This window comes from Lutra lutra, chromosome 3, assembly GCF_902655055.1.
Source record: "Lutra lutra chromosome 3, mLutLut1.2, whole genome shotgun sequence".
Lineage (NCBI taxonomy): Eukaryota > Metazoa > Chordata > Mammalia > Carnivora > Mustelidae > Lutra > Lutra lutra.
In genome coordinates this window covers 58,286,918-58,303,018 of record NC_062280.1, presented here as the reverse complement: position 1 = coordinate 58,303,018, position 16,101 = coordinate 58,286,918, and the positions used below count along the sequence as shown (strand labels likewise).

Below are 16,101 nucleotides of genomic sequence, written 5' to 3'. Positions count from 1 at the left end.
CGATTAGCCATGATTTCAGCAGCTATTGCCCCAAATCCACTGGCTGTCTCATCCAAGCCCTCTATCTTAAAGTCTGTTTTTCTGGTCATCTGCATAATGCTTCTTTCTAAATGTCTCTCAAACAAAACATGTGTTCGTCAGAGCTTCGCACACCCATGTCATATATCCCATATTATCTTTCTCTCTGGCAGACTCCCATAGCATGTACTTATCCAGACCACTTGGCTGGGACTTACCACTTAATGCGTTGTTTTATTACTGTATAGTAACTCGGGTGCTGTAGGGGTTACAGTACTCACCTAGGAACTGAAGCATTATTTATAAGGCTTTGTGGGGAGACAGCATTATAGAGTTAAAGGAGCACAGGGTGAAGTCTTTTAACCGGAGCTGGGTCTCAGTGTTAACACTTGTTTGCTACTTAACTAGCAATTGATAGGTCAGCCAGTCCTGCTTTCTTCCCTGTCATCCGTAAATGGAGCCTTTTCTCCCTTCCCACTTCACAGGGTTGTTGTCAATGATTTATAAATGAGAGTCACATTTTCAGATTGTTTCTTGGGACAAGTGTCTCCTAAGTTCAGGTGCTCAAATTCCAGGTCTACAAATGCTTGGAGGTCGGGGGTCTCCTCTCCTCTACCGAGATTGCTCAGTCCTTATTAGCCTCCTTCGCAGACTCCTCCTGCCTTACAGAGTGTATTCTCTCATGCTGCCCATGGTCTTCCCATTCATACCGAAATGGTCCCAGTCCAACACAGAACTTCCTTAAAGGAAATGGGACAAAAACAAATGCGGGAGAAAAACTCGAAGGCACCTAGGCTATTGAAACAGACCTTTTGCCACACTTTTTTTTTTTTTTAACCTCTGAAAGTTAAGTCTGTGGTGTACACAGACTCAGAAAGCCCCTTTCACTTGTTGTCAATTCCATCTATACCCTTGCTCCCGCTCTTTGATGGTCAGCCAGACGTCCTAGGTATCAGTTATGTATACGGTACCCCCACTTAAATCTACAAACCACTGCTATCAAACCTGGAAAAACAGTAATAACAGCTGCCATTTGTTGAGTTTGGCGCTTTTGTTGTTACACCGTATGTATACTTAAGACAATCTGTGAGGAGTCTGGGACTGGGAGAGGTTAACTCACTTGCCCCAAGCCATGTGCCTAGTAAGTGAGAAGCTGAAATGTGGAGCCAGATCTATTCGGCTATTTAAATTTTGTTCCTTGGATTGCGAAATCCAGATTCACTTAAGCCATCTGAAGAAGGGGGGTGTGGGGTTAAGTATACACACGGAGGGGCTGTTGGAAGCCAAAGCAGCTCTGGGGACTGCTGCTCCCTTCACCATCTCACGGCCAAGTGCTCACCCGCTCCTGGCATCTGCTTTACTCTCTGCTTGCTGCCAGGCAGCTTCCTGTTTACTCATAGTTTCTGCTTCTTCATAACCTTGGCTTGCATATGGTTTTGGCTTTTCGTGGCCTCAACTCTACCCCCTGGCACTGTTGCAGTTTCTGCCCCTTTCCTAACTAGTCCAGCTCTTGGAATTTTCTGAATCAGATTCCCAAGGGTGAGAATCTGATTGGCTCTGTTCATTTTTTCTATCCCATCCATGTCACAGGTCACTGGCCTGTCTCTGGATTGGCTGCTCGTGGGTCAGATTCCCATAACTTTACCCACCAGCTGAGCTGGGGGTGGAGGGTGTTGTAGGTCTGCCTGGACGGCTAAGTCTCAGTTTCCCTTTCGGGAGAAGGAGCATTTACAGGACAGATTCCAAAGCCCTATTCTTCCCATGATAACTTGAAGTTTCTCTGGAATGTTTCCTTGCTTTGTGTGTTTTAAAACGTATTTGTTTCAAAGGTTAATAAACATTCCCAGATGAATCTCACTAAGATCTATCCCTGTAATCATTTACAACTAAGCGCTTGTGACTATCTATAATGGATTATATATACACACATGATTTCATATTTCTGTTATTTCTCTTAGGTTGGAATCATTTGGGCTTTAGTGATTTCATTACATTTTATAGTCTTTGAGGCTGTCTTCTCTTTTCTTTATAGTGCTTTACTTAGTTAAGAGTATGGCACCTACCTAAGTCTGGAACTTTTGGACCCTGACTGGTAGACATTGTTTTTAAAAATATATGCCTTGTGTTCTTTTCTTGATTGTCATTCATCTTTATAGGACACTATATATATATATTTTTTGGTATTTTGATATCTTTTTTATTCTTCAAAAGAGTCTTAAATATTATTTACATTTAATAAGAATACTAATGTATTCTTAGTATACTTCGTATAAAGTATTGTTAGTATATTTTAGTATTCTAATTTAAATTTTGTTATTACTTGAAAATTTGCCTTATCCTTATAAAACTGTTGCAGGATATCAAATCACATCTTAGCATTCTAGAATAGCACAACATCAAAAGTATTGTGAACTTAGAGCAGAGCCATAGAAAAATTAATCTATGCTGTTCTTTGTGGTTTAGATTGTGGTTTCCTAAGAGACCAGTCATGGCAACTGAGGTTGTACATGGAATTTTTTTTCCATAGATGATAGGTCTGAACTTCTGGGGTCCTGGGCATTAAGTTCTCAGGAAAAGGTACCTATAACTTGAACAGTTCTACCTAACACTTTATGGTTTATACCTGTGGTTGATAACTTGCAGTAAAGCATCCTATGATGCGAGGCAGCAAAGCAGCAGCTGAAACAATCGTAAACTCATTGAGTTATAGGAAATAGTTCTGGCATATATATAATATTAACATGCAACTGAATGTTAGTTGTGCTGTGTTTATTTAAATCACTTTAAAGGACGGATATGTTTCTGTGTATCTAGCAAGTTTTTACTTGTCCATGGTGTACCTAGAATAATTTCATTTGTTGGTGCTTTTTATTTTTAATGGAAAGAATTAGGAATTACATATATGCATGTTTTGTGTATATAGTTGTTTTTAATTAGGCGAGACTTGCTAGTTCTCATCATTTTTGCTGGAGAATATTAGGTGCATCTTGGAATATGGAGGTGGAATATGGTGGCGAAGTCACCAGCAGGTTATCTAAGATGTTTCAGTTCCTTGCTGCTGGAAAAACCTTTGAATAGCCACACCTTTTTTTTTTTTTTAATTTGTTTGTTTACTTGTTTTGTAATCTCTACACCCAACATGGGGCTCAAACTCAGAACTCTGAGATCAAATAGCCCCAGCTAAAGACTAAAAGACTCTAGGGGACACTTTTTGTTTTCCTTATGGCAGCCAGAAGTTAAGTGCCCACTTCTTAGAGGAGTTAGGATTTTTCATTATCATGGCAGATGGCTCTTTCCAAGGTGTTAGAGGCCAGAGGCCAGGGGAAGAACTTTGTAATACCGCTGTGATACTACCCTGTAATACTGCTGAACAGGCCAACATGAAAGATGGCAAGCCTACCAGACCCTGTGGGGTCTGCCTGTAGGACTTGCTGTAGAGGCCTTCCGCAATGCACATGTTCGAGGCTTCATACACCCGACTTGAAAGTGATCAAGAAAGGGGGCATCTTGAGCCGCCTTGGATAATTTCAACTGGGAAACAAAGGAAACAGCCTCCTCCCTTTGTCTCCTTTTTGCAGTTTCTGTGTCCCTTCAATAGAACACATTCGGTGGCATCTGTAGTTTAACGTATAGCAGGATTCCACTATTCGGTTTAAAGGAAGTCTTACCAACCCAATGGCCGTAAGTGATTTTCGCTATTTGATATTGTTAATTTGAAGGTAAACTGGTAAACTCTGGCATGGGAGTGAAGTACAGAACTTTACCATCCGTACTTGCTGTGAGAGGGTGGGTAGTGTACACCTGTTTTCCAATGCTAAAATTTTAGCGTTGTGATTTGGGAGAACGCCGAGTTGCAGAGGTTTGACGGAAGGCTGGTTTGTTGGTTGAAGTAGGAGTGGTTGCTGGCACCTTTTTGGGAAGACTGGGGTCGGGGGTGGTGGGGAGTTAGCCAGGATGAAAGAAAAGAGAGAAGACCCGGGACTGGTTCAGTTGCTACCCAGGTGTCTGGGTGCTCCTCGAAGCCATACCCTTAAATGGGACTTCGAGCAGGGGTGCAAAGCTCCCGCTGGTGCTTAGGCAAAGAGCCGAGGTGGAAAAAAGAAAAGAGGAGGGGGGTGGCTACTCCAAGGAATGTGCGGCACGCGGGGAGCCAGACCCAACCATTGCACGGAGCGGGGGCGCCGGCGGCTCTCTCGGCGGCGCGGCCCCGGCCCCGGCCCCAAGCCCGGGAGGGAGCGAGCGGGGGCAGATCGGCTGGCTGGGCTGCGGGCGCGACGCCCAGAGGGCGGGCGAGGAGGCGCGGGTGGGCCTGGGCGCGGCGCGAGGCGGTGCGCGGCCGCCTCCCCGCCCCCGGCCGGCGCGCTCTCGGGGCGGTGGTTGAGGCCGCGGTAGGTGGGGACGCGGCGGCGCTGCTCCTCCGCTGCCGCCGGTAGAGTCCGCGGCGGCGCCAGCTCCGCGCGCGAACTCTCGTCCATGGCACGCAGGGCGGCGGCCGCCCGAGCTGCCCGAGTCTCGCCCACCGCCGCCGCCGTCGCGCCGCACTTTTAGGCGAGTCCGGAGGTCGAGGGCGGAGGAGAAGTCAGCCCGAGCTGCAGCCCCCGCCGGCTGCCGCCTCGCGGCGAGAGGGAGTTCCCAGAGCGCCGCGGCCCGGGCCGGCCCCTCCTGCGCCCTCCCCCTCGCGGCGAGGCTGCCCTGCACCCGCGCCCGCCGCCCGCGCCCGCCGCGATGATCTTCCCCAGCAGCAGCGGCAACCCCGGGGGCAGCAGCAACTGCAGGACGCCCTATCGCAAGCAGGTGAGGCGGCGGCCGGGATGCCGCGCCGAAGCCGGCCGCCCAGCTTTACAAAGGGCGCCAGCGCTCGGCCAGGCACCGCTCTCCTCCTCGGAGGGACCGGACTGGGCGGTGACCTTGTTTCCGAAGGAGGCGGCCCGCGGGGACGGCTCGGACCGGTGACCTTAGCAGGGGAGATGCCCTCGTCTCTGCCGGCCGCGCCGGGTGGGATGTGGAGGAAGGGGAAGGGGCGGAGAGGCGGCGAGAGCGCAGCGCGCGGGGCCAGGGGCTTCTCCCAGCTCTGCAACAAGTTTGTTTTTTTCCTCCTCCCCCCCCCCCCCCCCGGCCCGAAACCTTTGTGTGTAGAGAGTACGATAATACGTCGTAACATCGGTTTGCAACAATCTTCACTCAGAACCTGAAAGAACCTGCCTGATTCATAGCAAACCCGGAAGACCAGTTTGTGTGTGTGTTTCTGTGTGTCTGTGTCTGTTCGCGCGCGCCCCCCCATATATATATATATATATATATATATATGTGTATATATATATATATATATATATATTTAAAAAAGAGAGACGAAACAGGAACTTCTGTCACTTTCTCAGGGTTTTCAGTTTTCAGAAGCACAGGGAAATCCTGTGACACCCTAGTTGCAGAGATACTTGGATAAGCCTGAGTCATACACATGCCTTTTCCTATTTTAATACCGTTTCATACATTTTTTAACAGATTGAACTCCAAAGGCACTTTAGTGGTTAGATCGAAATCCCCTGCCGGGAAAAGGAGTGGAGCTGGGAGCTTATAGTTTTGGCCTTTTGTTTTGTTTTTCATCTTTGTTTTTAAAAGAAGGTTACTGAAGCCATGTTGTGATAAATTTCACAGAGCCTTTCAGCAGCAGCAATAACAAAACCTAGCTTTAAATTATGTAAAAAATGTGCAGGTCTGTTTAGAAAAGGTTAAACTGATTTAGAGGTCAGCGGCAAGATGCTTGTTGAGAAAACAAAAACACGATTGCAGATATTTTTCTTCCATAATAAATCTCTTGTCTACATCCTTAGCCACGGAGACAAATCAATTAAGTTATTATCCCAATGATGATACAAGCGAACTCCATCCTTCCATGCAGACCATAGCTGTTAAGATCATGACAGATGACAGGGATGCCTGGTGGCTTTCCTAAAGACATTCATAGGATTATTGATCATAGGTAGTCCTTTTTGTTCTCAAAGTCATTTGGTGGGGGTTCTGTCTTAGCATACGTATATCTGAGAGTAGGGCTAATTTGGTCTAACAGTGACGGTGTCAAAAAGTATTGTTTTCTGGTCTTTGGTTCTTTTACTTGTTAGCTTTCCCTCGAAAAGGCAGTAAACACCCTGGTCTGTGTGCCTTTGCTGTCCAAGTCAATGCAACTTTTACCTGGCATAAAAAGAGCTTTTTTTTTTTCTTTTTTCCATGAAGAAAAAATCTGCATTTCTGACTTGTCTGAAGTATATGCTAAAATTGTCTAGATTGAAAACCAGGCATCTCTAAACTCACTTCACGTAGCCTCATTTAAAATAAAGCGCTCGGACCCAGCACACTTTCATCAACTTCATCAGTGAGGCCAGTTTTCAATATTCTTCTCCTGAACCCTCCTCCTCCACCCACCCCTCTGTACCTGAAAAGATGGCTAATTATGTTAAAGGCCTTGTGTACTCGTTTATTTGTTGTCAAAACCCGGCGGGGTGTTAGCTCTGAAATGGGGAAAAGGCTCTGAGGGCGAGGCCCTTTTGCTATGAGGGGCTGGAGGTTTTGTGTGTGGAGGGGGACAGCCTGCTGGTCTGGAGCACGCTGATAAGATGCTCTTCTTTTCACTGGGCTCTCCTTAGATTCAGAGACTAAAAGGACTGACTGAATCAGAAAAACAAACAGACTTTCTTTTTTCTATAGGCAAAGAAAGAAATGAATGTGTAGGCATTATACAGACACAAGACCCCGGGTACCAGTGGTATTTGAGTCAAAGGCTTCTTTTGTTAGTATTTAGCCATTCACTGGGAAAGCACACTTCCAGCGTGGGGACCTGGTTACCATGAGTGACTTTGTGATCTCATCCTGGCTTAGTCTAAACGGGAAGTCTCATTAATGCTTTTTATAAGATTTTGTGATGTTAAGCTTGCACCTTTTGGTTTGTATTGTTCATTTTGATGAAAGAATAGGTGAATTTTAGGTGTACAATGTGGTTTGATTTTAATCTGCAAATATATAAGCAGCTCTTTGGAGCTGATTTCAGATAATTTGCCTGAGGAAAAAAATGGAATGTGAGGAATACCTAAAAATCACCTTTGGAAAAAGATGGGGAAATGATAGTTTTTTGTTTTTTGGTTTTTTATTTGTGTGTGTTAGCAGTAGCCTACCATCACTGAGCACCTTGCTGCCTGCTGGTTGATGTTCTAAGTGCTTTAGGTGGATTAACTAATTTTAGTCATCTTGACAGTCCTATGAAACAGGACTATCTGCTTTACAGTGGAGGAAACTGAGGCATAGATTAAGTAACTGTCCAGTCTGTACAACCCAAAGTGCAGAGCCGGGATTTGGACCCTGGCAGTCAAGCTCTTAAAACCATCACATTGCAATCGCCTGCTTACGTGCACATCTCAATAGAAACTCGTACAGAGTTCATCCGCATCACTGCTCATTGCCTTTTTCATGTCAGAAGTCCAGTTTAGGGATTCCTCCTAGCTTTTTTTTTTTTTTTTTTTTTTGAGGGGGAGGGTGGAGGTTGTGAGGTTGAAAGTGAAGGGTAAAGTAAATGGATGATATGCATGATGGGTTCGTGATACTTGTTTGAAAACCCAAGTATTGCTTCAGTGAATGACTATAGAACCTCTTTTTTAAAAACTTTATATTTGACATGTGTTGGAGTCAGCTAGTTTCAGTTCAAGCAGAGATAGGTGGTGCTTGTCCCCCTCCTGCCCCGTGTAGTAGATGGAGGGCATCAAAGAGCACTGATCTCTGGCATCATCTCGGATAAACAGGATTTTCCTGCATCACAGGCCTCTGAGCACATTAGAAATACACCTGCTTGGCTCAGGTCAAAGTGAGACACTTGTGAGTGAACTGATAACCCAGTAGGCAGTATCTAGACAAAGATGGCTTGTTCAAGCCTTGGTAGAGAAGTGTGTATACATCCTAGGATTGTTGACTGAGCCTTTCAGACACATGATATTCCTTAAGCATATCCAATCTGCTTGTAGGAAAATGCTCCGCAACCTAAACAAAAGCCACTTATCAGGACTTCTGTAGTTATGAACATACTTTATTGTGTTTCAAAAGAAAAAAAATAGCTTTATGTTAAAGGCTTTAAATACAGAAAACATATTTCCATTTTGCTTTGACTTCTTTTACAAGCCACTTTTCCACATTTTCTGACGTCAGTTTTAGAACGACTTTCTCGGAGTAGTTGACTCAGTTATGTCATAGAAATTAGTTTTTACAAATTGTAGCATGTAGCAATTCCTTTCTTGCTGTATGCCGTCCTGGTTTGCCATGGGGCCTTTGAGGTAGAGGAGTGGGTGCAAGAATTTTCGTGTGTGTGTGTGTGTGTGTGTGTGTGTGTGTGTGTGTGTGTCTGTCTTTCTCTCTCTTTACAAATGACAGGGCCAGCTAATAGCCGTACTTGTTAAATGTTGCTAACTTTTGACAAGTGAAGTACTTATCCTCCCCAGTTTAAGTAGATTTACATAGTTTGCTGCTTTCTTCAAGATTAACTGGGTGTAGCTGCACGTGAAGAATCCAGCAGTGATTCAGTGTTTGGCCTTGTTGCAGGATGACATACAGAGCTGTTGATTAATCCTCTTCAAGCACTTTCTGCTCACAGCCATCGATGTGTGCTAGATTGGGGTTTTGTTAAGTTTGAAGATTAAAGTTGTGCATAGAAATATTTAAATGAACACTGTCTGAGCTGCTCCCAGTTTGTCGTTTTGACAAGAAGGTAAGGTAAATGTTTGGGAAAAAGGTAAACATGCTCAGGCCACAGAGACTGGCAGTTGAGGGGAAGAGAGCAGAAAACTAAATCAGAATGCACAGGTAGGGTCTTCCCTTTCTTTTACATTAGGCTATCTCAGTGTGTTGGTGATTCAGTAGTGTTTATGAATCAAGGAGCTGTGCTTTCAATATGTATCAATAGCCATTTGAAAACTATAGACTTCTCCATCTGTGATTACCCCCTTTCTCTGCTGGGTACCCCTTTTGGCGGTTCACTACATTTACTGTAGTTCGCTTCAGATTTTGAACATATTTCTTGTTTTTGTTCTTTCTTCCATTTAGGGACTGATATCAGCTGGGCTCACCACATATTGGCAATACTTTTCAAGCCTGTTCTTGGTTGTAGGGCGTAGGGGGGGTGGGGTGTGAGGGTGGGGGCGGGTAGTCTGTCTTGCCCAGGTTTCTGATAATATATTTCCAAAGCACTCCACAAAAAATAAGTATGTGAAGATCTATGGATGATATTCCCTCTCAACCTCAATTATATTTAATCTTCTCAACATTCATATAAAGGAGAAGGGGTCAGGAATTGTGAGACCATGAATTTATTAAATGGCCTAGTTGGCGAAAGCTAAGTCTCTGGCATCAAGGGCTGGGTCTGCTACCAGGAAAAAGAGAAGGAAGCCCAGCTAAGAACAGCTGGAGACCGACTACACTTCCCTTTCCTTGGCCTCCCAAAAACATGTGGCGCACAGAGCGTCCCAGATTTCAGCTCTGAGAAGTGTAGCTCTGTAATTTATTAGTGTTTTTGTTTGTTTGTCTCATAAAGGTCTTTACTCTAGGGTTGTCAGGTAACATCCAGGATGCCAAGTTCGATTTGAATTTCCTGTAAGCAGTGAATAATTTCTTATATCCGTGTGTCCCAAGTATTGCATGGTACTGTGTATTTTTATTCGCTCAGTCCAGCAGGTCCATCTCCCAGGAACCCAGTTCACTTTTTAAAACTAGTTATAAAAAAATCATAATTATAAACCATATTTCCCCTTCTTTTTCCACAAACATTTTGCCTCTTAACGTATACTTTGAACCCTGATGATGATGCAGATTTCACACTGTACCTTCTTTATATAGGTCCTTCAACCTAATTGAAAGACACTGGCTTAAGTTCTGGCTCTGTCACTTGCATGCTGTTTTCACTAAGCCTCCCTTTCCGTTAAGGAAGGATGGTAGTGCCCATTCTGCAGGGTTGTTGCCGTCAGTCCTTCTGAGGTGCTGTTATTGTTAATGTCCCCATGGAGCAAGCAACGGCGAGTGGTCCTAGGAGGCTCTGTGTGATCCTGGGAGACCTTGACACAGCCTCTAAGAATGGACTATGTTTAGAAAGTGGGGGGCAGCCTTCAGATGGGTAAGGACCTATAGCTTGAAGATGAGACTCCTCCACCGTTGGAAGGAGAGAGAGAAAGAAAGAACCACAAAGGAGAAGAGTGCACTCCACCGTATTTTAAAACAAGTATTCCCATGTCATGCTCTTATTAGCGGAGAGTGCTTTCTTTCTCTTTGGGGAAAGAAAACCTCTCAATCCGCTCTGCTTTATGCAAATATATGATTGGAGAACGAAGAAAAAGAGCACTGGTGACTCTTATCAATGAGAATTTTTACCTTTTAATTTTCTTGAAAACAGACACGATTATTAGCATATGCATGATGATTTCCTGAATTCTTTCCTTTGTCTTGTTTGTATATTTGGTTTTCAAAGATGCCATCTTTGCATTACTCAGAAAAAAATAAACATTTTTTTTTTTTTTTTTGTCCTTGAACATCTGTAGGTGTTTGGTGGGTGTTTGTTTTTAATCTCATCTGTAGAGAATGCTTTGCTTAACACATTCTAAAAGCTTAATAAATTTTAAAATAGGATAGACGGGCCGGGCCGTGAGGTAAGGAGGCAAGCATTTTCTGGAATAAAGACAGGTGAAAAAATTAAATGGGACAAACTAAGTTCTGTGTTCAAGAAATGAATCAATATGGCTATTCTTATTTAGCATGTAGTGAGTGGCAGCAGTGACAACAAAACCTGGTGTGAGATCAGAGTGAGCTACCCTAATAAATAGAGTTGTATTTTGGTTCTGCTTTGCTTATTTAAACATATGGAATTTCAAACAATAAAGTGTAAGCTAGGAAAGATTATATTCGTATTTTTTTTTTAAGATTTTCTTTATTTGACAGAGATATATATTCGTATTTGTTAATCATGCATACATTACAGTCTCAAAAGTACATTAAAAAAAAAGGACTGGAGGAAAATTGCCAAAATATTAACAAATATTTTCCTCTGTTGGTAGGTAGGATCACGAGTGACTTATTTTTAGGGATTGTTTACATTTTTTCGACCTTCCAGTGTTTCCTGATTCCCACAATAAATACATAGTTCGGTTTTTGAGAAAAAAAGTGAAGAAAAAAATTTAGAAAATCATATTATTTTAATGTCTACAAATTGTCACATCCAAGACATTCACGTCATTGAGAATTTCAGCCAGTAGCACTTAGGCACTCCCGGGTTCTATGCCTGAGCTTTGAGATGTCCTTTCCTATTCTTTATGAATTTCCATTCTTCTTTTTACTGCAAACTCCTAATACCATCTTTTTGGAAGTCATCTATTTACTGATGGATAGTTTTTATATTTATGAACTTATTACTTTCCTATTTTATATAGACCAAACAGGCCTTCTATATTTTGATGTTTTAAAACTGTTTTTAAGACATTTTGGGGGACACCGGTTAATCTTCATGAGTCAATAAGGGGGAAATGGACTTACATATATGAAATTTCATATTCTAGATTACTTTTCAGGAAGTGACTATCCTAAATACTGAGAAATTGACCAGTGTTGTCTGTTTTCATTTGACTTCCAGCTGCACTTAAATATAGCTGTTTTGTGGACAGATAAGGTCCCCTGTGTTTCATTTCCACATTGAAAGTGAAGAGCCGACCTTGTCGTGCTCCTTATATCAGAATCCTTTGGATTCGTTTTGATATGAATACTCCTGACTCTCTTCATCCCATACTTCCTGTTTAGTGACGCTTTCTGAAAGGGCAGCGGTGTGGGAGGTGGTGGCTTCTTTTTTTTTTTTAAAGATTTTATTTATTTTATTTGACAGAGATCACAAGTAGGCAGAGAGGCAGGCAGAGAGAGAGAGGAAGGGAAGCAGGCTCCCTGCTGATTAGAGAGCCCGATGCGGGGCTCGATCCCAGGACTCTGGGATCATGACCTGAGCCGAAGGCAGCGGCCCTAACCCACTGAGCCACCCAGGCGCCCCGAGGTGGTGGCTTCTTTACAGGCGTCTTTAATTTATCCTGGAACATGAGGTTTCTGTAAGAGAGACGCCGTACAGATAATGTCAGCACCTCACAGGCTGTTGTTGCTGTGTAACCCAGGGGGATTTTTAGTACATCAGGGGAGTTTTAGATGTGTACAGTGGAGGCTGCAAGGCTTCGCAGTGAGAGGAGGAGAGAGCCTGAGGGAGGAAGGAAGAGGTGGAGGCTAAGGGAGAGAGAGAAAGGAAAGCTCTGTTGCCTTGTTGGGTTTTTACTGTGTTAGCTGATGCATCACTTTACAGAATCTGTTGAAGTCTCATTGTTTTGGTGCTGTGTGTGTAGGTTGGGTGCAAATATGGACCTTCATGTTTTGTATGATCTCAGGTTATTACATCACATTTTTTTCTTCGTGTCATTCCCATTGCGCAGAATTTCCTTTCATCCCTGTTCCTAAGACAAGATCTCTCTCCTGCTCAGGGAACTGCCTAAAACTGGCCCTTTTGGAAGACCATTTATGATCAAACCAGTCCTACCTCATGAAGGATTCTAGAAATGACTTTGCCTCTACTTTCTCTCTCTCTATTCTCAGTTTTATAGGTCAAATGCATCAGACCAATTCCAAGGGAAAGGGTATGTTTTTTTTGGTTTGACTGGAAGTTTGACTCCAAAACACTGAGTTAAGTAATATTGAGTGTGTAACATAAATTAAGTCATTTTGGGGACAGCCATCCTTCTGTAGGAAGTTAGCTGGTGGCATTCAGGGGTACACTGTTGCTCCTCAGGGGAGAGGCTGAGCAGGGAAATCAGTTAGCTAGCTGTTAAAACACCTGTGAGATAGGACAGAAGAAGGCAGTTAAATTGTGGAAAAGAGGGATGACCAAATTTTATAGACATTTGAATATGTAAATTGTGTATAAAATGTTGCACGTATTAGCTCTTACCTGAGGAGAGGTTCCTAGCTTTCATCAGTGTGCCAAAGGGATCTGTGTCCTCCAAAATAGTTTATGACCACATATGCAAGGAAACAGAGAACTTAAAGATGATGTCAAATTTCTAACTCAAGGCATGGGATTGTGGGTTACATCATGGAAACTGACGTTTCAGGCGAAAGGGACGGGACAACAAAGATTTGAAGATAGAAAGCATGGGCTTAATATATTAGGTGAAGAGTGAGTAATTCAAGGTAGCCAAAATGCAGGATAGAGGCTGGAAGGCGGGGAGGCGGGTATAGGTTACAGCTTGCTTGCTAGAATGGCTGGATGAGAGAGCCTGAGTTTAGAAGGTAGTGCCCAGTTGAAATAAAGCTGTGAAAAAGAATAGTGGTAATGTGGAAGTATTGGATGAGACAGATTTAAGATTATACACAAAGAATTGACAAGATTTGGCTGGTGACTAGATGTGGACGGTGCTTAGTAAAAGAGGGTCCTAGGTTTCCAGTTTTAGATGATTAGGAAAATGAAAAGTTAGCACAGCCTTGCTGGTTCTGGACTCACATAAGAAAGAACCCAGTCATTCTGATACAGGGATTTCCTACTTTTTTTTAATGTGTTAAATCAGGGCAGGGCAAGTGGTAAATTTTACTGATACTCAGTGTTCAGACACCAGAGATGCAAAAGGCCCTTCCATGTGCAACTCAGACTCATTAAGGGAGAATTGCCCAGCCTAAGGGGCTAGGAGCGCCCACAGTGTGAAGCACTATAAGAACTCATTTTGCATCCAGGAGATTGTTATAAACATTTTTTTTTTTTTTTTTTTTTTTTTACTGCTCCCCTGGGATTGCACTGAAGTCAGCATAAAGGCTGTGTCATATGGGTGCATGGATTTTCACGTTTGGCCTGGATTCCCACATTCTTTGGAGTGGAGCACTTATACAGCACATCTTTTTCTGGCTAGTACATGTATATGTACACCTGTAGTGTAGCAACTCCATTCCTTTTGTTAAAAGATCTCCCACGTCCACTATGGAAGATGGGTGGATAGGGTGCTTAAGAGGTTAGAGTATTCATTCCACCACCCTGAACATTTCTGAGGAAAGGCAGTGAGCTTGGTTTGGCCACTTTAATTTGGCTCCATGAGTCGCACATCACTACCCTTCCCAGGCAGAGCTGGAGCTGCAGGCCCCAAGCTCAGGGAGTATCCTGAAACTTAAGAGATGGCGCGCTGGGAATAGGTAGAAGCACTCCAGGGAGAGAACGTGCCCAGAAGAGGCTAGACAGACCTAGGGAAACAAATTCTGTAGTGGGAAGGAGGAAGATGAGCCTTTGGTAAAGGGAAGGGGAAAGAAATGGCAAAATGTTGGGGGAACCCAGTGTCACAGAAGCCCGAGAATAACAAAGCTTCAAGAAATGAGGGTCAGCTCTGTTCCCTGTTTCCTGGAGATCAGGGAAGACAAAGGCTGAGTAAAAGGCTATTGGAAATATCCATTGGGAGGTCTTTGAAAGCCTTTGAAACGGAAGTTTCAGTAGAGTAGTCTGTGTGTGGTGGGGCCAGGAAGGGCAGGTAGGGATGGGGGATGTAGAAAGCACATTCCAGAGGGTTTAAGGAGTGAATGAGTGAGGAGGGTGTGTCTTTAGAGAAATCTGGTATCCAGAGGAAGGAGTCTCTTCAGACAGCCTTGAGGCAAGATTATCTTAGTAGCTGACTGGATGGGGAGGGTAGAGCAAGGTAGTAGAAAACAGAAGGAATAGTTGGAACTAGGTCTTTAAGATAAAGTTTGAGGCCGGGTTAGTCTTAAAGGAAGGGGATCTGAGTGAGTTTCGGGCAGTGATACTGGAAGGAGGAGGTTAGTTGAGCAGTGACGCCCAGTCTTTTAAAAACTTCCATTTCAGTAAGAGGGTTGGCACCTGGGTGGCTCAGTGAGTAAAAGCCTCTGCCTTCAGCTTAGGTCGTGATCTCAGGGTCCTGGGATCGAGCTCCGCATCAGGCTGTCTGCTTGGTGGGGAGCCTGCTTCCGCCCTTTCTCTGCCTGCCTCTCTGCCTGCTTGTGATCTCTCTCTCTGTCAAATTAATTAAAAAAAAAAAAAAAAGTAAGAAGGTTGGTCATCTGTAAAGACTGGAAAAGAAAAAAAAAAGCAACAACCTGGGGGTGGGGGGAGTGTAATTCTAGGCTTAAAGAACATGACAAAAGATTGGGAATAATTGCTTTTGGGAATTTGGTGAATATTCAAATTGAGATGAGTAAAAAGATGACTGAGCTAAGGTGAGGGCCCCCGGGAGTTCAGTGGTCTCAGCTGGCAAGATATTTTGACCCTTTTCCAGCAATAAATGGAGGGAGAGAATCTGGGTAAAGAGGGTTTGGCATTGCTAAGGTGAATAGGTGTAAAAATTGAGAGCCTTGTTATGACGATTAAGGAGTCCCCGTGAAATAGAGATAATGAACTGTGAGAACGCAGAGGGGCATGCAGATTGTGATAAAGAGAAATCTCTGGGAGTGAGGGAAGGAGAAATGTGAGAGGAGATTCTGGGTTCACGATCTTGAAGGTAGAGTATTTCTGGGATGTTACCTTGTGCAGCTGTTGGGAGAACTCAGACCATGTGTGTATGTCTGGACTAAATGCTCAGGTGCTTACACTCTTAGGAAGATGTGACTCTCGTAGAATTTATACCTCCCTGTCTCTACTATTAAAATATTTGTGTAAATCAAATCATATTTCAAACAGACTTCAACGAACCATGAACCACAAACCAAAATAAAACACTAATTTTTTTTAACTGAACCACAAGCCCAACTTAAGTTTTAAAATACACTGTCAAACTACTTCAAAACATCTTAAGTTGCCTTTAAAGAAAAAAAAGGTGCCAGTTTGTGCGGATCCCAAATCTATCACTCCTGCCTTCCTTCCTTCCTTCCTTTTCTTCTCCTCTTTAGGAAGTACTAGTCCCCAGTTTCTTCTTCGACCTCAGAGCAGGATATGGGATGGATTTCTGGCTTTATCAGAGCTCTCTTCCTTACTATCACCACTTTGGTAAGACCCCTCCTCCAGAAACCTTTACACACCGTTTCAGAGATACCTATTTGTCTCTCTCTGCCTTT

At 43.6% G+C, this 16,101-nt stretch overlaps 1 protein-coding gene across 10 annotated transcripts in view; it reads left to right on the top strand.

The window, feature by feature from the left end:
• RBMS1 (RNA binding motif single stranded interacting protein 1) overlaps window positions 1-16,101 on the top strand; it is a 213,570-nt gene that overhangs the window by 76,297 nt on the left and 121,172 nt on the right. Inside the window, exon 2 of one of the 10 annotated variants that reach the window (XM_047721897.1) lies at window positions 3,597-3,699. The exons of 6 other annotated variants lie outside the window; for them this stretch is intronic. In XM_047721897.1, coding sequence (XP_047577853.1) covers window positions 3,694-3,699 — 6 coding nt within the window. In that variant the 5' untranslated portion in view covers window positions 3,597-3,693. Of the gene's footprint in view, window positions 1-3,596; window positions 3,700-4,369; window positions 4,813-16,101 lie in introns of those variants that run through there. 3 more of the 10 variants (XM_047721898.1, XM_047721892.1, XM_047721890.1) reach the window with 3 other exon arrangements.